This window comes from Gorilla gorilla, chromosome 10, assembly GCF_029281585.2.
Source record: "Gorilla gorilla gorilla isolate KB3781 chromosome 10, NHGRI_mGorGor1-v2.1_pri, whole genome shotgun sequence".
Classification (NCBI taxonomy): Eukaryota; Metazoa; Chordata; class Mammalia; order Primates; family Hominidae; genus Gorilla; species Gorilla gorilla.
In genome coordinates this window covers 26,252,465-26,271,803 of record NC_073234.2, presented here as the reverse complement: position 1 = coordinate 26,271,803, position 19,339 = coordinate 26,252,465, and the positions used below count along the sequence as shown (strand labels likewise).

Below are 19,339 nucleotides of genomic sequence, written 5' to 3'. Positions count from 1 at the left end.
CCCACTTGATCATAGTGAATGATCGTTTTCATGTGCTGCTGCGTTCACTTTGCTAAAATCTTGTTGAATTTTTGCATTGATGTTCATCAGGGATGTTGGCTTGTGGCTTTTTTATTTGTTGTATCTTTGGTTTTGGAATCAGGGTAATGCTGACTTTGTAAAATGCGTTTGGAAGTATTACTTCCTCTGCAATATCTGGAATTGTTTCAGGATAATTAGTATCAATTCCTCTTTAAATGTCTGGTAAAATTCAGCAGTAAAGCTATCAATCCTGATTTTTAAAAATTGATACATAATGTTTGTACATATTTATGGGACACATGATATTTTGTTATAAGCATACAGAATGTATAATGATCAAGTTAGGGTATCTATCGTCGAGTATTTATCATTTCTATGTTTGGGGAACTGTTCAAGTCCTTTCTTCTAGCTATTTTGAAATATTGTTAAACATAGTCACCCTAATCTGTTATCAAATATTTGAATTTATTCCTTCTAACTGTATGTTTGAACCCATTAATGAACCTCTCTTCATACTTGTCCTCCTGCCTCACAAACACTGGTCCATCTCTTGTAGCCATTATTCTATTCTCTACCTCTGTGTGATCAACATAAGTGAGAACATGCACTATTTGTTTTTCTGTGCCTGGCTTATTTCCCTTAACATAATGCCCTCCAGTTCCATCCATGTTGCTACAAATTACATGATTTTATTCTTTTTTTATGGCTGAATAGTATTACATTGTGTATATATACCACTGGTTTTTTTTTATCCATTTGTCCACTGATGGACACTTAGGTTGATTCCATATCTTTGCTATGGTGAATAGTGCTGCAGTCAACATTTGAATATAGGTATCCCTTTGATATCCTCATTTCTGTTTCCTTGGATAAATAGCCAGAAGTGAAATTGCTGGATCATATGGTCATTCCATTTTTAGTTATTTTGAGAAATCTCCATATTGTTTCCATAGTGACTGTACTAATTTACATTCCCACCAACGGTATGTAAGAGTTTTTCCTTGCATCCTCACCAGCATCTGTTTTTTTTTCTTTTTAATAATACCCATTCTAACTGGAGAAGGATGATATTGTGTTTTTAATTTTCATATCCCTGATGATTAGTGATGTTGAGCATTTTTTATACCTATTGGACATTCATATATCTTTTTTTGAGAAATGTCTAAAGTGCAGTTAAAATCCAATGTTTATTTCTTAATTTTCACTCTGGATTACGTGTCTAAGGCTGAGAATGGGGCATTGAAGTCCCTCACTATTATTCTGTTGGAATCTATCTCCCCCTTTATGTCTAATAATATTTGCCTTATATATCTGGGTGCTCCAGTGTTGTTTGAATATTTAGAATTGTATTATCCCTCTTGCTGAATTGATCCCTTTATCTTACATGATGACCTTTTTTGTGTCTTTTTGCTGTTTGCAAATTAAAAATTAAAATCTGTTTTATCTGATACAAGTATAGTACTTCTCACTTTTTGTTTCTATTTGCATAGAATATCATTTTTCATCCCTTCACTTTAAGTCCATGTGTCTTTACAGAGAAATTTACTTTATTATTGGCAGCATATACTTGTGTCATGCTTTTTAAAATCCATTAAGCCAGTCTATATCTTTAAACTGAAAATTTTAGTTCATTTACCATCAAGCTTATTACTACCGGAGGATTTATTCTTGTCATTTTATTAATTGTTTTCTGGTTATTTCATATGTCCTTTTACCTTTCTATATTTTTTATTGTTTATAATTGTCATTTGTTGATTTTATGTAGTGGTAAAATTTGAATCCTTTCTCTTTTTCATTTGTGTATTTGCTTTACCAGTGAGTTTTATACTTGTGTGTGTTTTTGTGATGGACCATATTGTCTTTTTGCTTTAAGGTATAGAATTTCCTTCAGCATTTCTTATAGGACCAGTGTAGTAGTGATAAATTTCCAGTTTTTCTTGTTTAGGAAAGCCATTATTTCTACTTCATTTTTGAAGAATAGCTTTGCTGGAAATAGTATTCTTTGCTGATAAGATTTTTTTTGTTTCAATACTTTGAATATGTCATCTCATTCTCTCCTGGCCTGTAAGGTTTCTTCTGACAAATTCGTTGTTAATCTAATGGGGGTTCCCTTTTATATGACTTATATATCTTTTAAATGGGGAATTTAATTTGTTTACCTCAAGGTTATTATTCACATGTGAGGTTTTGGTTTTTCTATATTGCTTATTGTTTCCTGGTTGTTTTATATGTCCCTTTCTTCCTTTCTTCCTCTCTTATTGTTTATCATTTCTTTTAGTTTTCTGAAATAATAAGGCTTGATTCTCTTTATTCTTTGTGTGTCTTCTCTAACAACAGTGAGTATTTGTGTATTTTCAAAATAGTGATTATCATCTGTTTGCTTCCAGATGTAGAACTCCCTTGGGCACTTGTTGTAAGATTAGTCTAAAGCTTTTGCTTATCTGTGAAAGATTTTATTTCCCCTTTATTTATGAAGGATAACATTTCTGAGTATAGTATGTATGACTGAAAGTGTTTCTTCCAGAACTTTGAATATTCCATACTATTTATTGTCTCCTAGCCTATAAACTTTCTGTTGATAAATTCTCTTTTGATCTGGTGATAGTTCCCTTACATATGACTGGATGCTTTTCTCTTTTTTAATAATTTTTAACTTTGAAGTTTTTTTTAAATTTTAATTTTAAAATTAAAATTTTAATTTTGCTTTAGTTGCCAGTGCTTGTGAGGTATTACTCAAGAAATCTTTGCCCACTATGGTGTTCTGGAGAGTTTCCCCAAAGTTTTCTTGTTGTAGTGTTGTAGTTTTGCCAACGCACCAAGATAGCAGTCTCTTATTGTCTGAGATAATATCTGGAGTTCTTTGTCCTACTTCCAAGATGATTGAGAAGCACAGACACAAGTGTGAGGTTAAAGCATAAGTTTAACAAGCAAAAGAAGAAAGCTCTCTACCAGCGGACAGAGGGACCCAAATGGGTTGCCCTCTATGAGGCTGGGGTCCAGGGTGTTTATGGACTGGGAAGGGGAAGGAATGCGCTTAGTCCATGGGCTGTCTTGGAGAACTTGTGACTCAGCTTGGCCCAGGGCCTTGGCTCTGGACCAATCAGGAGCTGAAGCGATGATTCATAGAGGCCAGGCTCACAGTCCAAAAATGCCTGTTTCTATGCCAGTGTCATGCCATTTTGGTTACCATAGTTCTGTAGTATTTAAGACAATTTAAAGTCAGGTAATGTGATTCCTCCAAATTTGTTATTTTTGCTTAGGACAGCTTTGGCTATTCGGAGTCTTTTGTGGTACCATACGAATTTTAGAATTGTATTTTCTGTTTCTGTGAAGAATGTCTTTGATACTTTGATAGGGATTGCATTGAATCTGCAGAGTGCTTTGGGTAGTATGGACATTTTAACAATACTGATTCTTCCAATCCGTGAACATAGAATGTCTTTCCATTTTAGTGTGTTATCTTCAATTTCTTGCACCAATGTTTTATACTTTTATACTTTTCATCTTTCACTTTGGTTAATTCCTAGGTATTTTATCTTGCTTGTAGCTATTGTAAATAAGAATACTTTCTTGATTTTTTTCAGACTGTTCCCTGTGGGCATATAAAAATGTTACTGAATTTTGTATGTTGATTTTGTATCCTGAAATTTTGCTGAATGTATTTATCAGTTCTAATACATTTTTGTGGAGTCTTTGTTTTTTTCCAAACATAAAGTTTCATCATCTGCAAACAAGGATAATTTGACTCCTTCCTTTCCATTTTGGATGCTCTCTTTTCTTTTCCCTTCCCTCCCCTCCCATCCCCTCCCCTCCCCTCCCCTCCCCTTCCCTTCCCTTCCCTTCCCTTCCTTTCCCTTCCCTTCCCTTCCCTTCCGTTCTCTTTTCTTTCATCTGATTGCTGTAGTTAGAACTTCCAGTACTATGCTGAATAACAATGATGACAGTGGGCATCCTTGTCATGTTCCAGATCTTAGAGGAAAGCTTTCAGTATTTCCCCATTCAGTATGATATTAGGTGTGGGTCTGTCATATATCGTTTTAATAATGTTGATGCATTTTCCTTCTATGCCCAGTTTTTGATGATTTTTATCATGACGGAATGTTGAATTTTATCAAATGATTTTCATTATCTATTGCAATGCATATTAGTTTTGTCCTTCATTCTGTTTTTATGATTTATCAACGTTCATTGGTTTGCACATGTTGAATTATTCTTGCATCCATGGGATAAATGCCACATAGTAATGATGAATTGTATTTTTAATGGGCTGTTGCATTCTGTTTGCTAGCATTTTGTTGAGAATTTTTGTATCAATGTTCATCCAAAATATTGGCCTGTATTTTTTTTAATGTGTCTTTGTCTACTTTTCATATTAGGGTAATATTCACCTCACCAAATGAGTTTGAAAGTATTCCTTCCCTTTCTATTTTTCAGAATAGTTTGAGAAGAATCAGTATTAGTTCTCCTTTAGATGTTTGGTAAAATTCAGCAGTGAAGTCATCAGGTCCTGGTCTTTTGTTTGCTAGGACAGTTTTTATTATGGCTTTGATCTCATCACTTGTTATTGGTCTATTCAGGTTTTTGGATTTCTGTATAGTTCAATCTTGGCAGGTTGCATTTGTCTAGGAATTTATCAGTTTCTTCAATTTATTAGCATATAGCTGCTCACAGTAGTCTCTAATAATCCCCTGAATTTCTGTGGTATAGGTTGTAATATCTCCTTTTTCATCTCTGATTTTATTTATTTGGGTTTTCTCTCTTGTTTTCCTGGTTAGTCTGTCAAAAGGTTTGTCAATTTTGTTTATCTTCTCAAAAAACAAACTTTTTGTTTCATTCTTCTGTTGTATTTTTTAATTTTAATTTCATTTATTTATGCTCTAGTCTTTATTTCTTTTTTCTACTAATTTCGGGTTTGGTTTGCTCTTTCTTTTCTAGTTCTTTAAGATGCATCATTAGATTGTTTATTTGAAGTTTTTTTATTTTTTGATGTAGGCACATATAGCAATAATCTTCCTTCTTAGTACTGCTTTGGGGCTTACGGATAGGCTTATGTGCTTCTCTTCATAGCAGCAAGATCCCTTAGCTCCGGGCAGGTCCAAAAATGCTGTCCAGGAGCCACGGACTAGAGTCCAAAACTTTGGAAATTTACCTTGTGTTCTATTGTACTGCTGTTAAGCTGGCACTCAAACCAGTAGATGCAATTCTCCCCATTCTAATCTTCCCTTTTCATATGCAGAGGCACCTTGCCCCATGGCCACCATCACCACAAGCCTATGGGAATACTCTCAGGCTACCACTGATGCTCACTTAAGGACCAAGGGCTCTTCATTCAGCCTGTGGTGAATAATGCTGCCAGATCTAGGACTCACCTTTTATAGTGGTGGGCTCCCCATCTGGACCAGAGCAGGTCCATAAATGCTGTCCAAGAGCCAGGGCCTGGAACTGGGGACCCCAAGAGCCCACTTGGTGTTATACTTCTCTGTGGCTGACCTGGTACCTAAGGTTCAAGACAAAGTCCCCTTTACTTTTTCTCTCTGCTTTTCGCAGGCAGGAGGAATCTCTGACCATACCCACCACAGCTAGGAATGTGTTGGGTCTCACTTGAAACCAGCACATCTCAGAGTCTCACTCAAGGCCCACAGCATACTACCTGGATATCACTGCTTGTTATTCAAGGCCCAAGTGCTCTTTAATCAGCAGGTGATTGGTTCTTCCATTACTTGGCTCTTCCTTTCAATGCAGTAGGTTTCCTTCCAGCCCAGTGTGTGTCTAGAAATGTCATCTGGGAGCTAGAGTCTGAAATCAGGGCTTCATGACTCTGACCAGAGCTCTATCCTACTGAGGCTAAGCTGGTATCCAAGATGCCAGACAAAGTCCTCCTCACTCTTCCTTCTCCTCTCCTCATGTGGAAGGAAGTGGTCTCTTTTGGAGCCATAAGCTATGTAGCTGGGCGTTGAGGGAGGGATGGCCCAAGCACTGCTTTAGCCACCCCAGCTGATGTCTCAGTAGGTCATGTACCCACCGCCCCCACCAGTCTACTTGCCCTGAGCCCAGCTGAGCACTAGGACTCACCTAGGATTTGTAGTCCTTGTGGCCTAGACTGCCTTTCAAATTTATTTAGAGACCCAGACTACTTTAGCCCACAGTGACAAGGCTTGCCAGAACTCAAGTTCTGGCTGCTGGAATGTACAGTTCTCTTCTGGCTAGGGCTGGTCTATATGCTCCCTCTGTGGGTGGACATCAGCTGAGTTCACCCCGGTTTTGCCTTCCATTGTCACAAAGCAGCACTGATTTCAATGCGAAGTTTCAAAATCACTGCAAAGTTTCAAAATCACCGCACTTTCCCTCCCCAAGTCTAAAGATTCTCCATTCTACGTAGTTGCTGCTGGGTTAAGACAAGGGTGGCAATGGCAATTCAAGACTGTCTTTCCTACCCTCTTCAGTACCTCTTTCAGTAATATGAAGTTAAAAACAGGTACTTTGAGTGATCACCTGATTTTTGGTTCTTATGGAAGTGCTTTGATTATGCAGGCAGTTGTTAAATTTGGTGTTCCTGTGGGTGGGATGATTGGTGGAGCCTTCTATTCCACCATATTGCTCTGCCACTTCTATAGTGTTTTTCTCTTTGACTTTTGACAGTTTGAGTATAATGTGACATGAAGAAAATTTTTTTGGGTTGTATCTATCTAAGCTTCCTGTATCTAGGTGTCTAACTCTCTTGCTAGACTTGAGAGGTTTTCTTCTATTATTTCATTATATAGGTTTTTTATGTTTTTGCCTTTCATTTTGCCTTTGGGAAAAAACCAAATTCAAAAATTTGGTTGCTTTATGGCATCCCATATGTCATGTAGGATTTATTCATCTTTTTCACATTTTACCCCTCTTTTTTTGTCTGACTGGGTTGTTTAAAATATTTGTTTACAAGTTCTGATGTTCTTTCTTCTCATTGACCTATTCTATTTTTGAAGCTTTCAGATGTATTTTTCTTTTATTTATTGATTTCTTTATCTCCAGCATTTCTGTTTGATTCTTTTTTATGATATCCATTTCATTGTTGAATTTCTCTTTAATATCCTGAAATGGTTTTCTGGTTTCTTTCTATTTTTTACCTGTGTTCTCTTTTATCTCACTGAGCTCCATTAGTATCATTTTTTAAATATTTTCCCCAACATTACATAAATTTCTTTTTCATTGGAATCTACTGCTGGAGGAGTATTGTGTTGATTTGGAGGTGTCATATTTTCTTGCTTTTTCATGTTTCCTGTGTCCTTACATTGATGTCTGTGCATCTGGTGAAATAGTTGCTTCTTCTGTTTTTTAAATTGGCTTTTATAGGGGAAGATTTTTGTATCAGTCCATTCTCACATTGCTATAAAGAAATACCTGAGAGTGAGTAATTTATTTTTCAAAAAAAGGTTTAATTGGCTCATGGTTCCGCAGGCTGTACAGGAAGCATAGAAGCATATGCTTCTGGGGAAACCTTAAGAAGCTTTTACTTGTGGCAAAAGGCAAAGCTGGAGCAGGAGTCTTACATGGCAGGATCAGGACCAAGTGGGGGCGAGATGCAACACACTTTTAAACAACAAGATCTCATGAGAACTTACTCACCATCATGAGAACAGCAGTGAGAGAATAGTACTAAACCAGTTATGAAGAATCTGCCCTCATTATCCAATCACTTCCCACCATGCCAGTCTTCCCCAACATTGGGGATTACAATTCAACATGAGATTTGGGTGGGGTCACAGATCCAAACCATGTCATTCAGCCCATCACTACTCCCAAATCTCATGTCCTTCTCACATTTCAAAATACAATCATGCCTTCCCAAGAGTCCCCCAAAGTCTTAAATCATTTCAGCATTAGCTCAAAAGTCGAAAGTCCAAAGGCTGATCTCAGACAAGGCTAGTCTCTTTCACCTATGAGCCTGTAAATTCAAAAAACAGTTACTTCCAAGATACAAGGGGGGTACAAGCATTGGGTAAACATTCCTGTTCCAAAAAAGAGGAAGCTGTAAAAAGAAAGGGGCTACAGGCCCCATGCAAATCTGAAACCAGCAGGGAAGTCATTAAATCTTAAAGCTGCAAAATAACCTCATTTGACTCTCTATGTTTCACATCCAGGCATACTGATGGAAGGGGTGGGTTCCCAAGGCCTTTTCAGTTCCACCCCTGCAGCTTTGCGGGGTTCATTTCCCACAGCTTCTCTCAAGGGCTGACACTGAGTGCCTGCAGCTTTTCCAGGTGCATGGTGCAAGCTGTCAGAGGATCTATCATTCTGGGGTCTGCATGATGACAGCTGTCTTCTCACAGCTCCACTAGGCAGTGCCCCAGTGGGGACTCTGTGTAGGGGTTCCAACTCCACATTTTCCCTTTGCACTGCCCTAGTAGAGGTTCTCTGTGAGGGCACTGCCTCTGCAGCAGGCTTCTGCCTGGACATTTAGGCTTTTCTGTAGATCCTCTGAAATCAAAAGAGAGGCTCTCAAACCTCAACTCTCGCACTCTGCACACTCACAGACTTAACACCACATGGAAGCTGCCAAAGCTTATGGCTGGCATCCTCTGAAGCAGCAGCCTGAGTTGCAGCTGGACCCCTTTGAGCCACAGCTGGAACTGGAGCAGCTGGGATGCAGGAAACAGTGTTTGGAGGCTGTGCAGGTCAGTGGGGCCCTGGGCCTGGCCCAGGAAACCATTCTTCCCTCCTAGGCCTCCAGGCCTGTGATGTGAGTGTGGCTACAAAAGTCTCTAAAATGCCTTCAATGTCTTTCTCCCATTGTCTTGGCTGTTAACATTTGGTTATTCTTTACTCATGCAAATTTCTGCAGCTGGGGTAAATTCTTCTCTAGAAAATGGGAATTTTTTTTCTACCACATGGCCAGCCTGCAAGTTTTCCAAACTTTTACACTCTGCTTCCCTTTTAAATACAAATTTGAGTTTTAGCTCATTTCTTTGCTTAGGCATATGAGCTTAGGTTGTTAGAAGCAGCCAGGTCATATCTTGAACACTTTGCTGCTTAGAAATTTCTTCCACCAGATACCCTAAATCATCACTCACAAGTTCAAAGTTCCACAAGTCCCTAAAGGAGGGGAACAATGCACCCAGGCTCTGTGCTAAAGCATAACAAAAGTGACTGCTCCAGTTGTTCCCAATAAGTTCCTTATTTTTATCTGAGATCTCCTCAGCCCAGACTTCATTTTCCATATCAGTATTAGCATTTTGGTCACAATTTACAAGTTTTTAGGAAGTTCCAAATTTTCCCTTATCTTCCTGTCTTCTGAGTCCTCCAAACTCTTCTAACCTCTGCTCATTACCCAGCTCCAAAATCGCTTCCACATTTTTAGTATCTTTATAGCAATGCCCTACTCTTCAGTACCAATTTTCTGTATCAGTTCATTCTCATATTGCTATAAAGAAGTACCTGAGAGTGGGTAATTTATGAAGAAAAGAGGTTTAATTGGCTCACAGTTTCATAGGTTGTAAAGGAAGCATAGTGACATCTGCTTCTGGGGAGGCCTCAGGGAGCTTTTACTCATGGCAAATGGCAAAGCAGGAGCAGGCATCTTACATAGCAGGAGAAGGACTGGGTTGGGGGGAGGTGACACACACTTTTAAACAAGCAAATCTCATGAGAACTCACTCATCATCATGAGAATAGTACCCAGGGGATGGTGCTAAACCATTCATGAAGGATCCACCCCCATGATCCAATTACCTCCAATGAAGCCCCTCCCCCAACATTGGGGATTATAATTCAACATGAGATTTGGGCAGGGACACAGATCCAAAACATTAACTTTTCTTTCTGAAGATGTATCTGTGGTGTTGATTCAGTAGGACACTTTGGCTTTGATTCTGTGTGTGCAGTAAGGTGGTCTTATATTATTCCTTCAGCTATTAACAGCATAAGTGGTGTCTGTGACTTCCTCAGTGGCTTAGGCTGTAGTTGTGATTGGAGGCTGTAGTGAGGTTTTCCTGGGGACAGAGATTTTAGGTGGGCCAGTTCTTGGGCCCCAGTAGGGGTAACAGTGGGCTGAGAGTGCCTATATTTGGCACCCAGGCAACATATGTTTGTACCAGTTTTAGCAGCTTTAAGCAGAACAATTCGGGGGCTTTAAGTAGCTTACTTGGGTACTAGCAGTTGCAATGGTAGGATGAAAGGGTGGGTGGGCCTTTAGGCCTCTGGGAATGTGCTTGCCATGGGCAATTTCTGTAGCTTGGTTGGACAACCCTCAGATTCTCAAGTTGCAAGCTCTGGTGTTAGAGGTGGTTGTGATGGACTGGGGGCCGGTCTCCAGGCCTTCAGATGTTGCATGCATATTGTTTCTGGCTACAGTGCTACTGTCAGGCTGGTTGGGCCCATTCTCAGTCCTCCTAAAGGAATGTGCAAATGCCAGTGGTGGTGGACAAAGCAGGATGATTGCCACACCCCTGGGTAGTGTGCCTGGGCACTGGGATGATGGAACCAGGCTTGGCAGGCCTGTCCTCAGTCCCCCTAGTTATGTACATGGACGTTGGCTGTGGTAAGTTGGATGGGGTAATCCTTGGATCTCCCAATAGCAGGAGCAATACCTGAAGAAAGCCTGTCCTCGAGGCACATGGAAATTTGCTGCAGCTGTGCTGCTAGGGCAGGGTGTGGTTATTGTCAGTGGCAGCAGCCACTAGCAGGCAGCTCTCTGGCAATGTGGAGCACACTTCGGCTTCTGGCAGCAGCATAAGCCAGTCCTCAGGGTACATGCAAGTTCACAGTGGCTCTGCTGCTGGTGGAAGTCAGGTCACTGCCAGTGGCACATGCTCTGGCCCCCAGCTGCATCAGCAGACTCAGCAGCAGGGCAGCAGGTGGAGAGGGCGTGTCCCCAGGTTGCATGCAAGTGTGCAGCATCTCTGCTGCTGTGTTGCAGGGGTGACATTGCTGTCTGTGTCAGCAGCCACAGGGAGGCAGCTCTCTGGTTCTGGAAAGCATGTGCTTTGGCTCCCTATGTCTGGTTCACAGCCTTTCCGGTGCCTGAGGTGCAGAACACTGCATATGCTAGAATGCTGAGGATCCTGCCACTTTGCTGGGTCCAACTGGCATTGCACTGCTGCAGCCCCCGGTGGTAACTGTGCCACCAGCAGCAGTGGAAAGAGCCTTTTCTCAAGGTGCGTGCACTTACATGCACTGCGGTCTTCCTGCTGGGTGGGCGGGTTGCTGTCAGTGCTCACAGGTGTAGCAAGGCCATCCATCTCTACAGAGTCCCATCTGAGGGGCAGGGTCACTGCAGGACCAATTATTAGACCATGCACAAACTCAGAGTTGTTGTGGCCCAAGCAGGCTGTAGTCCTGGGGGTGGGCCCACCACAGGACCAGTTTTCAGGCTGGGCACCAGCATGCACAGGCTCAGCAGACTAGCTGGTTGTGAGGTGTGGGTGTCGTGGCTAGTAGGCAGATGGGTGGCTTCCCTGCTGTTCACTTCTTCCCTGGATTGGTGGTGCACCACATGGGTTCGGATGCCGGGGTCTTGATTAGTTTATCTGGCTAGGCTCTGGGAAGCTAGGGTCATGGTGCTGCAGATACCTGTATGAATGTGTTGGAATGATGGTGGGGCCTCAAGTGATAGAGGGCCGGGTGCTACTGATGCTCAAAGCAAGACACACTCTCTATATAGGTTCAGTGTGGAGATGGCACTGAGCCATAGCACCTTACATTGCAGGGGCAGAGGGTGCTCAAGGTAGTCTCTTACTATGTAAGGCAACGCAGTTTGGAAATCCCAACTGCTCTCCAGACTGGTTTTTGTGCCAGTGAGAACAGTGGGGCAAAGATTGTTGACATTTTTTATGGCAATGTGGACCACTGGGGAACTACAGCTTACTTTTTCCTGTAGAATGGAGTTACTGATGACCCTGAGCCAACCTTGACTGAAGAGAGAGTATGTCAGAGGCAGGATGCTATACTGAGTTTCTGTACTTCACAGAGGTGTTTCTGTTCCCCTGGTGGTCTCCAGCATACTTTTTAAATCACACTAGCTGACATAAAATTGTTTGTTTTCTTGATTTCTTTTTGTGGGGAAATGAGTGCCAGGGAACTCTAGTCAGCCATCTTGCTGATGTTCTAAATTCTATTTTTAAAAGATCACTCTGGCTGTTGTAAGGAGAACTGCATGGGATGTGGTGAGGGGCAAGAATGTCACCAAGATCAGCTGGAGACTGTTGAAAGTCCTCCAGGAGGGAGAATCATGGCTTGACTCAGGGCCTTCTGATAGAGATTATGAAACTGATCATATATGGGATATCTTTTGAAGGTAGAACCAATTGGATTTGCTAAGGGCAGTACACGAAGGGGACTAAACAATCAAGAGTGACACTTATGTTTTTGAATGGTTGAGTGAAACAAATGTCATGAACTGAGAAAAGATTGTGAGGTGTTATCAGCTAAACTGTGTTCCCTCCAAACTCTCATGTTGAATCCCTTACCCCTGATACCGCTGAATGTGACTTTATTTGCAGCATGGCCTTTAAAGAGGTGATTAGGTTAAAATGAAGCTGATAGGGTTGGTGCTAATCCAATCTGACACCTGTCCTCATAAGAAAAGAACATTAGCACAGACCACAGAGGGGTACCAGGGATGCACGTCTACAGATAAAACCCCATGTGAAGATACAGCAAGAACCGGCCATCTAGAAGTGAAGGAGACAGGGCCTCAGAAGACACCAAACCTGTTGACACCTTAATCTTGTACTTCAAGCTCCAGAACTATGAGAAAGTAAATTTCTGTTGTTTAAGCCACTTGTGGGGCATTTTTTTAGGGTAGCCATAAGAAATTAGTATGAAGGAGAGCAGGTTTTAGGAAGTAGGAATCAAGAATTATATTAGGGATATGTTAAGTTTTCATCTGTTGTAAAAGGCAAGTGGATTGCTGAGAGTGTCCACTCACCTACAAGTGCCTAAGCTCCTGCTGCAGTCCTGCTTCTCGATTTGACCCCACCCTTACTCACTGACAGTGTCTGTTTCAGCTCCTCCGTCACCTCTGTTGTGGTTGTGTGTGGTGAGATCATAGCTGATGTTTATTATTTCCTGATACATTAATCTCTTTCTCTCATTGCTTACACTGGAGAATGTCAGGGTAAGGGTCTGAGCTGAGTGATATTTGCAGGCATCACCTGTGGTCTTCCTGCACTCACCAGCCAAGGAGAAGCCTGCCTTCCACCAGGACTGCAGTTTCCTCAGCCACCCACACAGTGAATCATGTCTGCATGGCACGCCCCTCTGCTCCTTCTCTCTGACCTTTCTTTCCTACCTGATGGTCTACCATAAGCCACCTAGGCAGAACTACTTATCTCCACTTCCCATGTTAAACAGTGTCTGGTGAAATCAGAGGCAGCAATCCTAGTAACACAGCTGGGTCTGTAGGCCCAAACAACTACTCTCTCTCACCCGTAAAATCCTAAAGCACAGCTAGAACTCTTCTGCTTCCCACATAGAGAAGAATTGCTAACTCATAATATATTTCACCTTCAAAATATGTCCATAATTATGCCAGAGAAAATATTTATTTTTTTGGTCACTTTGCCAAAGTAAAGTTATCCATAACAAACACCATTGATTAGAAAATCTTCCTGTAATATTACCTCCAACCCTTCAGAAGAGCCAGACCAGACCTTCATCTGCACAGCACAGGATCCACTTATCCACAATGGTCAAGAGGCCTGTCTTTAAGATTTCCAGTCACATTCCCCCGACCCTGTCATACTTCCAACCAAGCTACCCTCAAATTATCACCAGCCCTGTACAAAAACGTAACAATAATACGAGACCTATACAACGCCTGTAATGAAAAGTGGCAGCTGGTGATACTGATTGATCTAGGGGTTCCATGAAAATATAAGCAGAAAACTACTAGATAGGACAGAAAAATCAGCAGGTGAAGATTAAGCTACCAACTCAGGACCCTACCAAACTTTTCAGAAACACAAAACCTTGGTGCCAAATTTTAAAAACAAAAAAGAAGAAAGCAAGCAAAGAGAAGTACAGAACCTTGTTTAGAAAATCAAATAAAGATTTCTCCCAGAACACATGAAGAAAGCAGTAAGATATAAAACATAGACATAGGGAGGATTGATTCACAATATAACATATCAACAAGTAAGGTTCAGCACAAGAGTGAAGAAGAATGAGTATAAGAATATTGCAGAGAAAATAATCTTTGGTAAAGGCAATCTGAGAAGCAAATAGAATGGAAACTAATTAAAAAATAGAAAATCAATGTAATACTTGAGGCTTTCAACAGGCTATCATACTATCTAATTAGATTGTATTATTGTGTCCACTCAATAACCAGTGTGATTAAAATATTTGGTACAAGAAGTAAGACCTAAACTGAATCTTATAGAACATTCTAGAAAAGAGAAAGACCATGGAAGAAGTCTTAGGGACATAAAATAGCGTGGCTTGTTCAAGGAACTGTGTATTCACACTGTTCTGATGCAGAAATCTAGTGGTGCTTTCTGTGGCCAATTTTGCTTTACTAACCTCCAGGATATTAATAGAGATAGAATGTTTTAATACCTGTGTTCTACTACAATAAAGTATCTCTGGTTAGTGCTAGATTAGGAGAATCTTAATCTCTTTGGGCCAGAGTAGCCTGAGGGTAAAACTTCTGTCATCCACGTGTGCCCAAGTGTGTGTTGTCCTCACACAACTCAACATTAAACAGAAATGATCTCTATATTATTATGAAATTAAGCTACATATCATCCATATAGGTATATATGCTATAAAAATGGAATTTATGCTACACTAATAGCTAGAGATATTAATCATTTTCACTTCTGGCTGTAAGATCACTGCTGACAAACATATACAAACGTAAGCACGTGTGCACACAGACAACCAATGAAGGGGAAAGACTAACTGTCTAACCCAATTGAAAATCAAATGATGACTGAACTTCAATTGTAGTATTTGTGCTGATTGCTTGGATACTGTTTCTTCAGAAACTATGCTCAAGTCACAGGTTGTACCTAACCACATCCTACCACCACATCCTGCTGGGCTAAAATCCCAAAAAGTAATAAGAGATGCATTCAACTTTATGAGAGGAAAGCAAAACCTAATCTTTTAGGTGGTGAGGTCCACCCAGTATGGAGCTCAAAGGTGCCATTGTTCTGCTCATGTTTATAAAGGGAGCTGCCATGTTTATCTCAACGCAGAGTTGGGAGCAACTCCAGAGCCTCCTTCAAGATGCTGCTGGTCCTGCTCTCAGTGGTCCTTCTGGCTCTGAGCTCAGCTCAGAGCACAGATAATGGTAAAAAAAATTATTGTTTTAAAAAAGGAGATGGGGAGTGGGATGAGGGGCCATGACTCTTCTAGGGCCTCAGGGGTTCACCCTACACCACTGCAGAGGAAGAGCAGGAGGGGAGGAAGGAGGTTGAGAAGAACGGTAGGGCTTTGGAGCTCTCATTCCAAGGATGACATCTGTTGTGCCCTCATTCCATGCCAAGGCCTTATACTTTATTTGATATACACTTGGAACCCAATAGAGAATTTCAATTAGAGGAATGACAAAGTAAGATTTGTATTTTTAGAAAGACCTGGCTGTGCTGTGAAGGATGCAGTGGAGAATGCAAGACTGATCCAGGGAAGTCCAGCTATGAAGATGCTACAGTAACCTCAGTGGACAGCGATGATGGTGTCCTTGCTGTACAGGGGATGCAGAATCAATGAAAGAGATAAACAAACATCAGAGTACTGTCAGACATAGGGGACTGGATAATACATTTGTGTCTTTCTACATAGTGGTATAGAAATATCAGGTGTCCAAATTCCCATTTTTCTTCCAATCACATTTAAAATTTCAATATGTTGTAGGCAGTATGTGTAAGATTATATCCAAATATTTACTCCTGGTTGCTCCTCTTGGGCAAGCTTGTGAATATGATCAAAATATTTAAAGAAGGAAGAAGGTAAAGATCTAAAATATGACATAAAAATAGCCAGAGAAGTGTGCCTAAATTAGCATTAGGGTTTGAGGGATCCTAAGGATGACAAAAAGGGACTCTTCTATGTTGAATTCGTGGTTGATGCTCAGCGATAGTAACAATCCTGCCTCCCCTAACATCTTCCTCCCCTTCCAGCAGCTTCACAGAACATGGTTGATGAGGTAACTTAGGGAATGCACAGGGTGTGGCCAGAAGACCCCTTTCCCTATAGACCACTATGAGCCCTGAAAGATTTATGAGGTAATGTTCACTTCATCCTGTGCTTCTTTTCCTAGATGTGAACTATGAAGACTTTACTTTCACCATACCAGGTAAATCCCAATGATCCTCAATCCATTTCTTTTCTTTCTTTTTCTACTATAATTTCTTTTTAGTTTCCTTCAGTGTCTTCTTCTCATTAATTTTTTGGGAGGAGGTGGTAAGAGGGGTCAGGCATTGATTAATATTAGTGCCCCTAAATATATAGGCAGTTCTTACCCATCTTTGATTCTGGGGACCATGAGCCAGGCCACCAACTTGAATACAGAGATGCCTGGCTTTGAGGACAATAGGAGTGGGCAGGCTTTTTTCCCAGGCTGGAATGACTGCTGAGAGATGATGAACAAATGAGAAGTGTTCTCATTCTGACTCCTCCATCCTTAACTGCTTCTTTCTTCCCCCAGTGTTCCCCTGCACAGTTATGTGGCTTCAGGGAGTAACACAAAACAAAACAAAAAAATCAGTGCATGAATGTCTTTTCTCTGTGTTGACCCACTCAGCTGTGTCACTACAGATGATAAATACTTGCCACAGCTGTTTAGTGATCATGTTCAGGCTTTCACATTGTCTTTCTCTTCTGTCTCTTAGTATTTCTCTACTTGGTTCCAGGAGCCTGGGAAATCAGCTCTAGTTTCCACATAGGGCTTAGGTGCCCAGAGATGGAGTCACAGTTTGTAAGTCATTACAGCAACCAAAAAAAATAAAATAAAAAATAACCAGTAACATAACTGAAAGCTATAATGCTTTTGCTTTTTTTTTTCTGTCCTTGGAGACATCCTCTAGCAACTAAGATATGCAAGAACCCCTCTTTTCAAATTTAAGGAAACATACTTGTCACAGGAGCAAATAAATGAGACTTTCCATATCACTCTTACATGGATTAAGTTGAGAGCTGCATAAAAAGAAAAAAAAAACAGTGGGCACAAAAGAAGTTGACAGTCAAGCAGCAGGTTTGGGGAGAACGGGGCTGTGTGGTAAGGTGAGAGAAGTATAAAGAGAGGAGGGTTTTTCTTCACTGAGCTCATGCATTCTTGTCCATTAATTACTCACACAGATGTAGAGGACTCAAGTCAGAGACCAGATCAGGGACCCCAGAGACCTCCTCCTGAAGGACTCCTACCTAGACCCCCTGGTGATAGTGGTAACCAAGATGATGGTCCTCAGCAGAGACCACCACAACCAGGAGGCCATCACCGCCATCCTCCCCCACCTCCTTTTCAAAATCAACAACGACCACCCCGACGAGGACACCGTCAACTCTCTCTACCCCGATTTCCTTCTGTCAGCCTGCAGGAAGCATCATCATTCTTCTGGAGGGACAGACCAGCAAGACATTCCCAGGAGCAGCCACTCTGGTAATCTAGAATTCAGTGGCAGGTATGATTCCAGTTCATTCTCCATTAAATGCCCAAACTGCTACCGTTCTCAAACTTTATCGTGTTCACAAATCAATTGGAAATATGTTGAAATTACATAATCCTGGACCCCATTTCTAAAGATTTGTATTCAGATATTCTTGGATAAGGTTGCAAGTCCTTGTATTTTTAACAAGTGGTTCAAAGAATTCTTATCTTATGAAATACTGACCTCCCCAACTTTTTTCTTAAGATGACTTGTCTCATTAAAATGAGTTGGTAATGAGGAAGTGGGGTGTGCTCTCCCTTTGGTGCTCTGCCTCCTGTCTTTGAGTCTGCCTTCTCAAACCCAAGGACTCTCCATCTCAGGTTTCTCTCAGGTTTCCACCAGAGGACTCTTTGCTCAGTCCTGCCTCACACCAGCCTCTCAGGTCCAGTGTCCCTGCTAAATGATAGTTGAACTTGATGCTCTTATATCTTATTTAATTTTTAAAATACTTATTTTGAAATTAGTACATGCTCAAGGAAAAAAAAATCTAACTGAACAGAATGGTATGAAACTAAATCTTAAAGTGACACCTTATCCTACTTACCCACACCCCTCACCAAAAGTCACCACCCTTAATTTTTTTAACATCCTCCTGGAAATATTTATATGTATATAAGCATACGTCATTATTTTTCCCACAAATGACATATTATTTTATATGCAGATCTGTATTTGCTTATTTCAAATAATACATGTCTTAGATAACTTTATCATTTCACGGAGACCTATAGATCTTCTTGGTGATTTATTTGTACATTTTTCTTCTGTTGTTACAATTGTATACTATTCTCTTGTGTGACTGTACCACGATTTCTTCAGTCAACCACTGTTAATTGATATGTAGGCTTGTATTAGTTTTTCACTACTACAGGTTCAAGTTGCAGTCATTTTCATAAATATAACCTTGAATGTTTTGAGCAGTAACCAAAACATAAACACCATAAAAATAATCTGTTTTCTTAATCTTGAAAGCAATAATTTATTTTAGTAATATCATCAAGGAATTAGATAAGTTTTGCCATGTTGTATCTTGTGTATAAATTTCCTTGTTTTTTTTTTGTTTGTTTCAGAAAATAAATAAGAAGATAACTTCCTTCAGAAAGCCATGACATTGAAATAATGTGGTCATAACTCTTTCTTCAGTATACCAATAAAATATTAATAGCATGCAATTTCTGATTGTTGCTTCTCTTTGTGGGTGTTTCTGAGTCTAGAATTTGAGGGCCATTAATACAATCTAAGAATATCTGGGACTCTTGCTCATTGATGCTTCCAGCAGGCTTCCCTCCTCCTTTATCTTAATAAAGCCAGCTGCCAAGGGGAAAGAGTTCCATTGTTCCCCTTCTGTCCTAGATTGTATAGCATAAATGCAAATTCTTAAAATTATTTTTACATCTTTCATTGATATTCTTGTAACTCTAGGAAAACAAGGAACATATAACAAATGAGAGGGAGTTGCAAGTGCTGGGGAATTCTTAAAATTTCCAAAACTATTAATCCTGGTTTCTAGGGGCATAAATGTAGTTCTAGATCTCTTCTCCATAAAACTCACTATGCTCTTTTCTCCTCTTTTTTCATTGCTCAGTTCTCTTCCTCCATAAATCCTTCACCATTCTTTATAAAAACTTGAGTGGATTTCATAAATGGTGCAGCATAATGTACTTTAAAGGGCAAGAAATTTGAGT

The 19,339-nt window shown here is 40.5% G+C and overlaps 2 protein-coding genes and 1 pseudogene across 2 annotated transcripts in view; all 3 read left to right on the top strand.

The window, feature by feature from the left end:
* The window catches only part of PRH1 (proline rich protein HaeIII subfamily 1), a 264,900-nt gene extending 248,597 nt beyond the window's left edge, over positions 1 to 16,303 (top strand). The window contains exon 8 of the mRNA XM_063694582.1: positions 16,268 to 16,303. The gene's annotated coding sequence lies outside the window, so the exon portion shown is untranslated. The remainder of the gene's footprint in view (positions 1 to 16,267) is intronic.
* The window catches only part of LOC129525947 (taste receptor type 2 member 30-like), a 189,504-nt pseudogene extending 172,128 nt beyond the window's left edge, over positions 1 to 17,376 (top strand).
* On the top strand, positions 14,320 to 17,627 carry PRR4 (proline rich 4). The gene is made up of 3 exons (XM_004052722.4): positions 14,320 to 15,298; positions 16,268 to 16,303; positions 17,305 to 17,627. The coding sequence occupies exons 1-3, from the start codon at positions 15,235 to 15,237 to the stop codon at positions 17,607 to 17,609; spliced, it is 405 nt and encodes a 134-aa protein (XP_004052770.1). The 5' UTR covers positions 14,320 to 15,234; the 3' UTR covers positions 17,610 to 17,627.
* Positions 17,628 to 19,339: the final 1,712 nt, after the last annotated feature.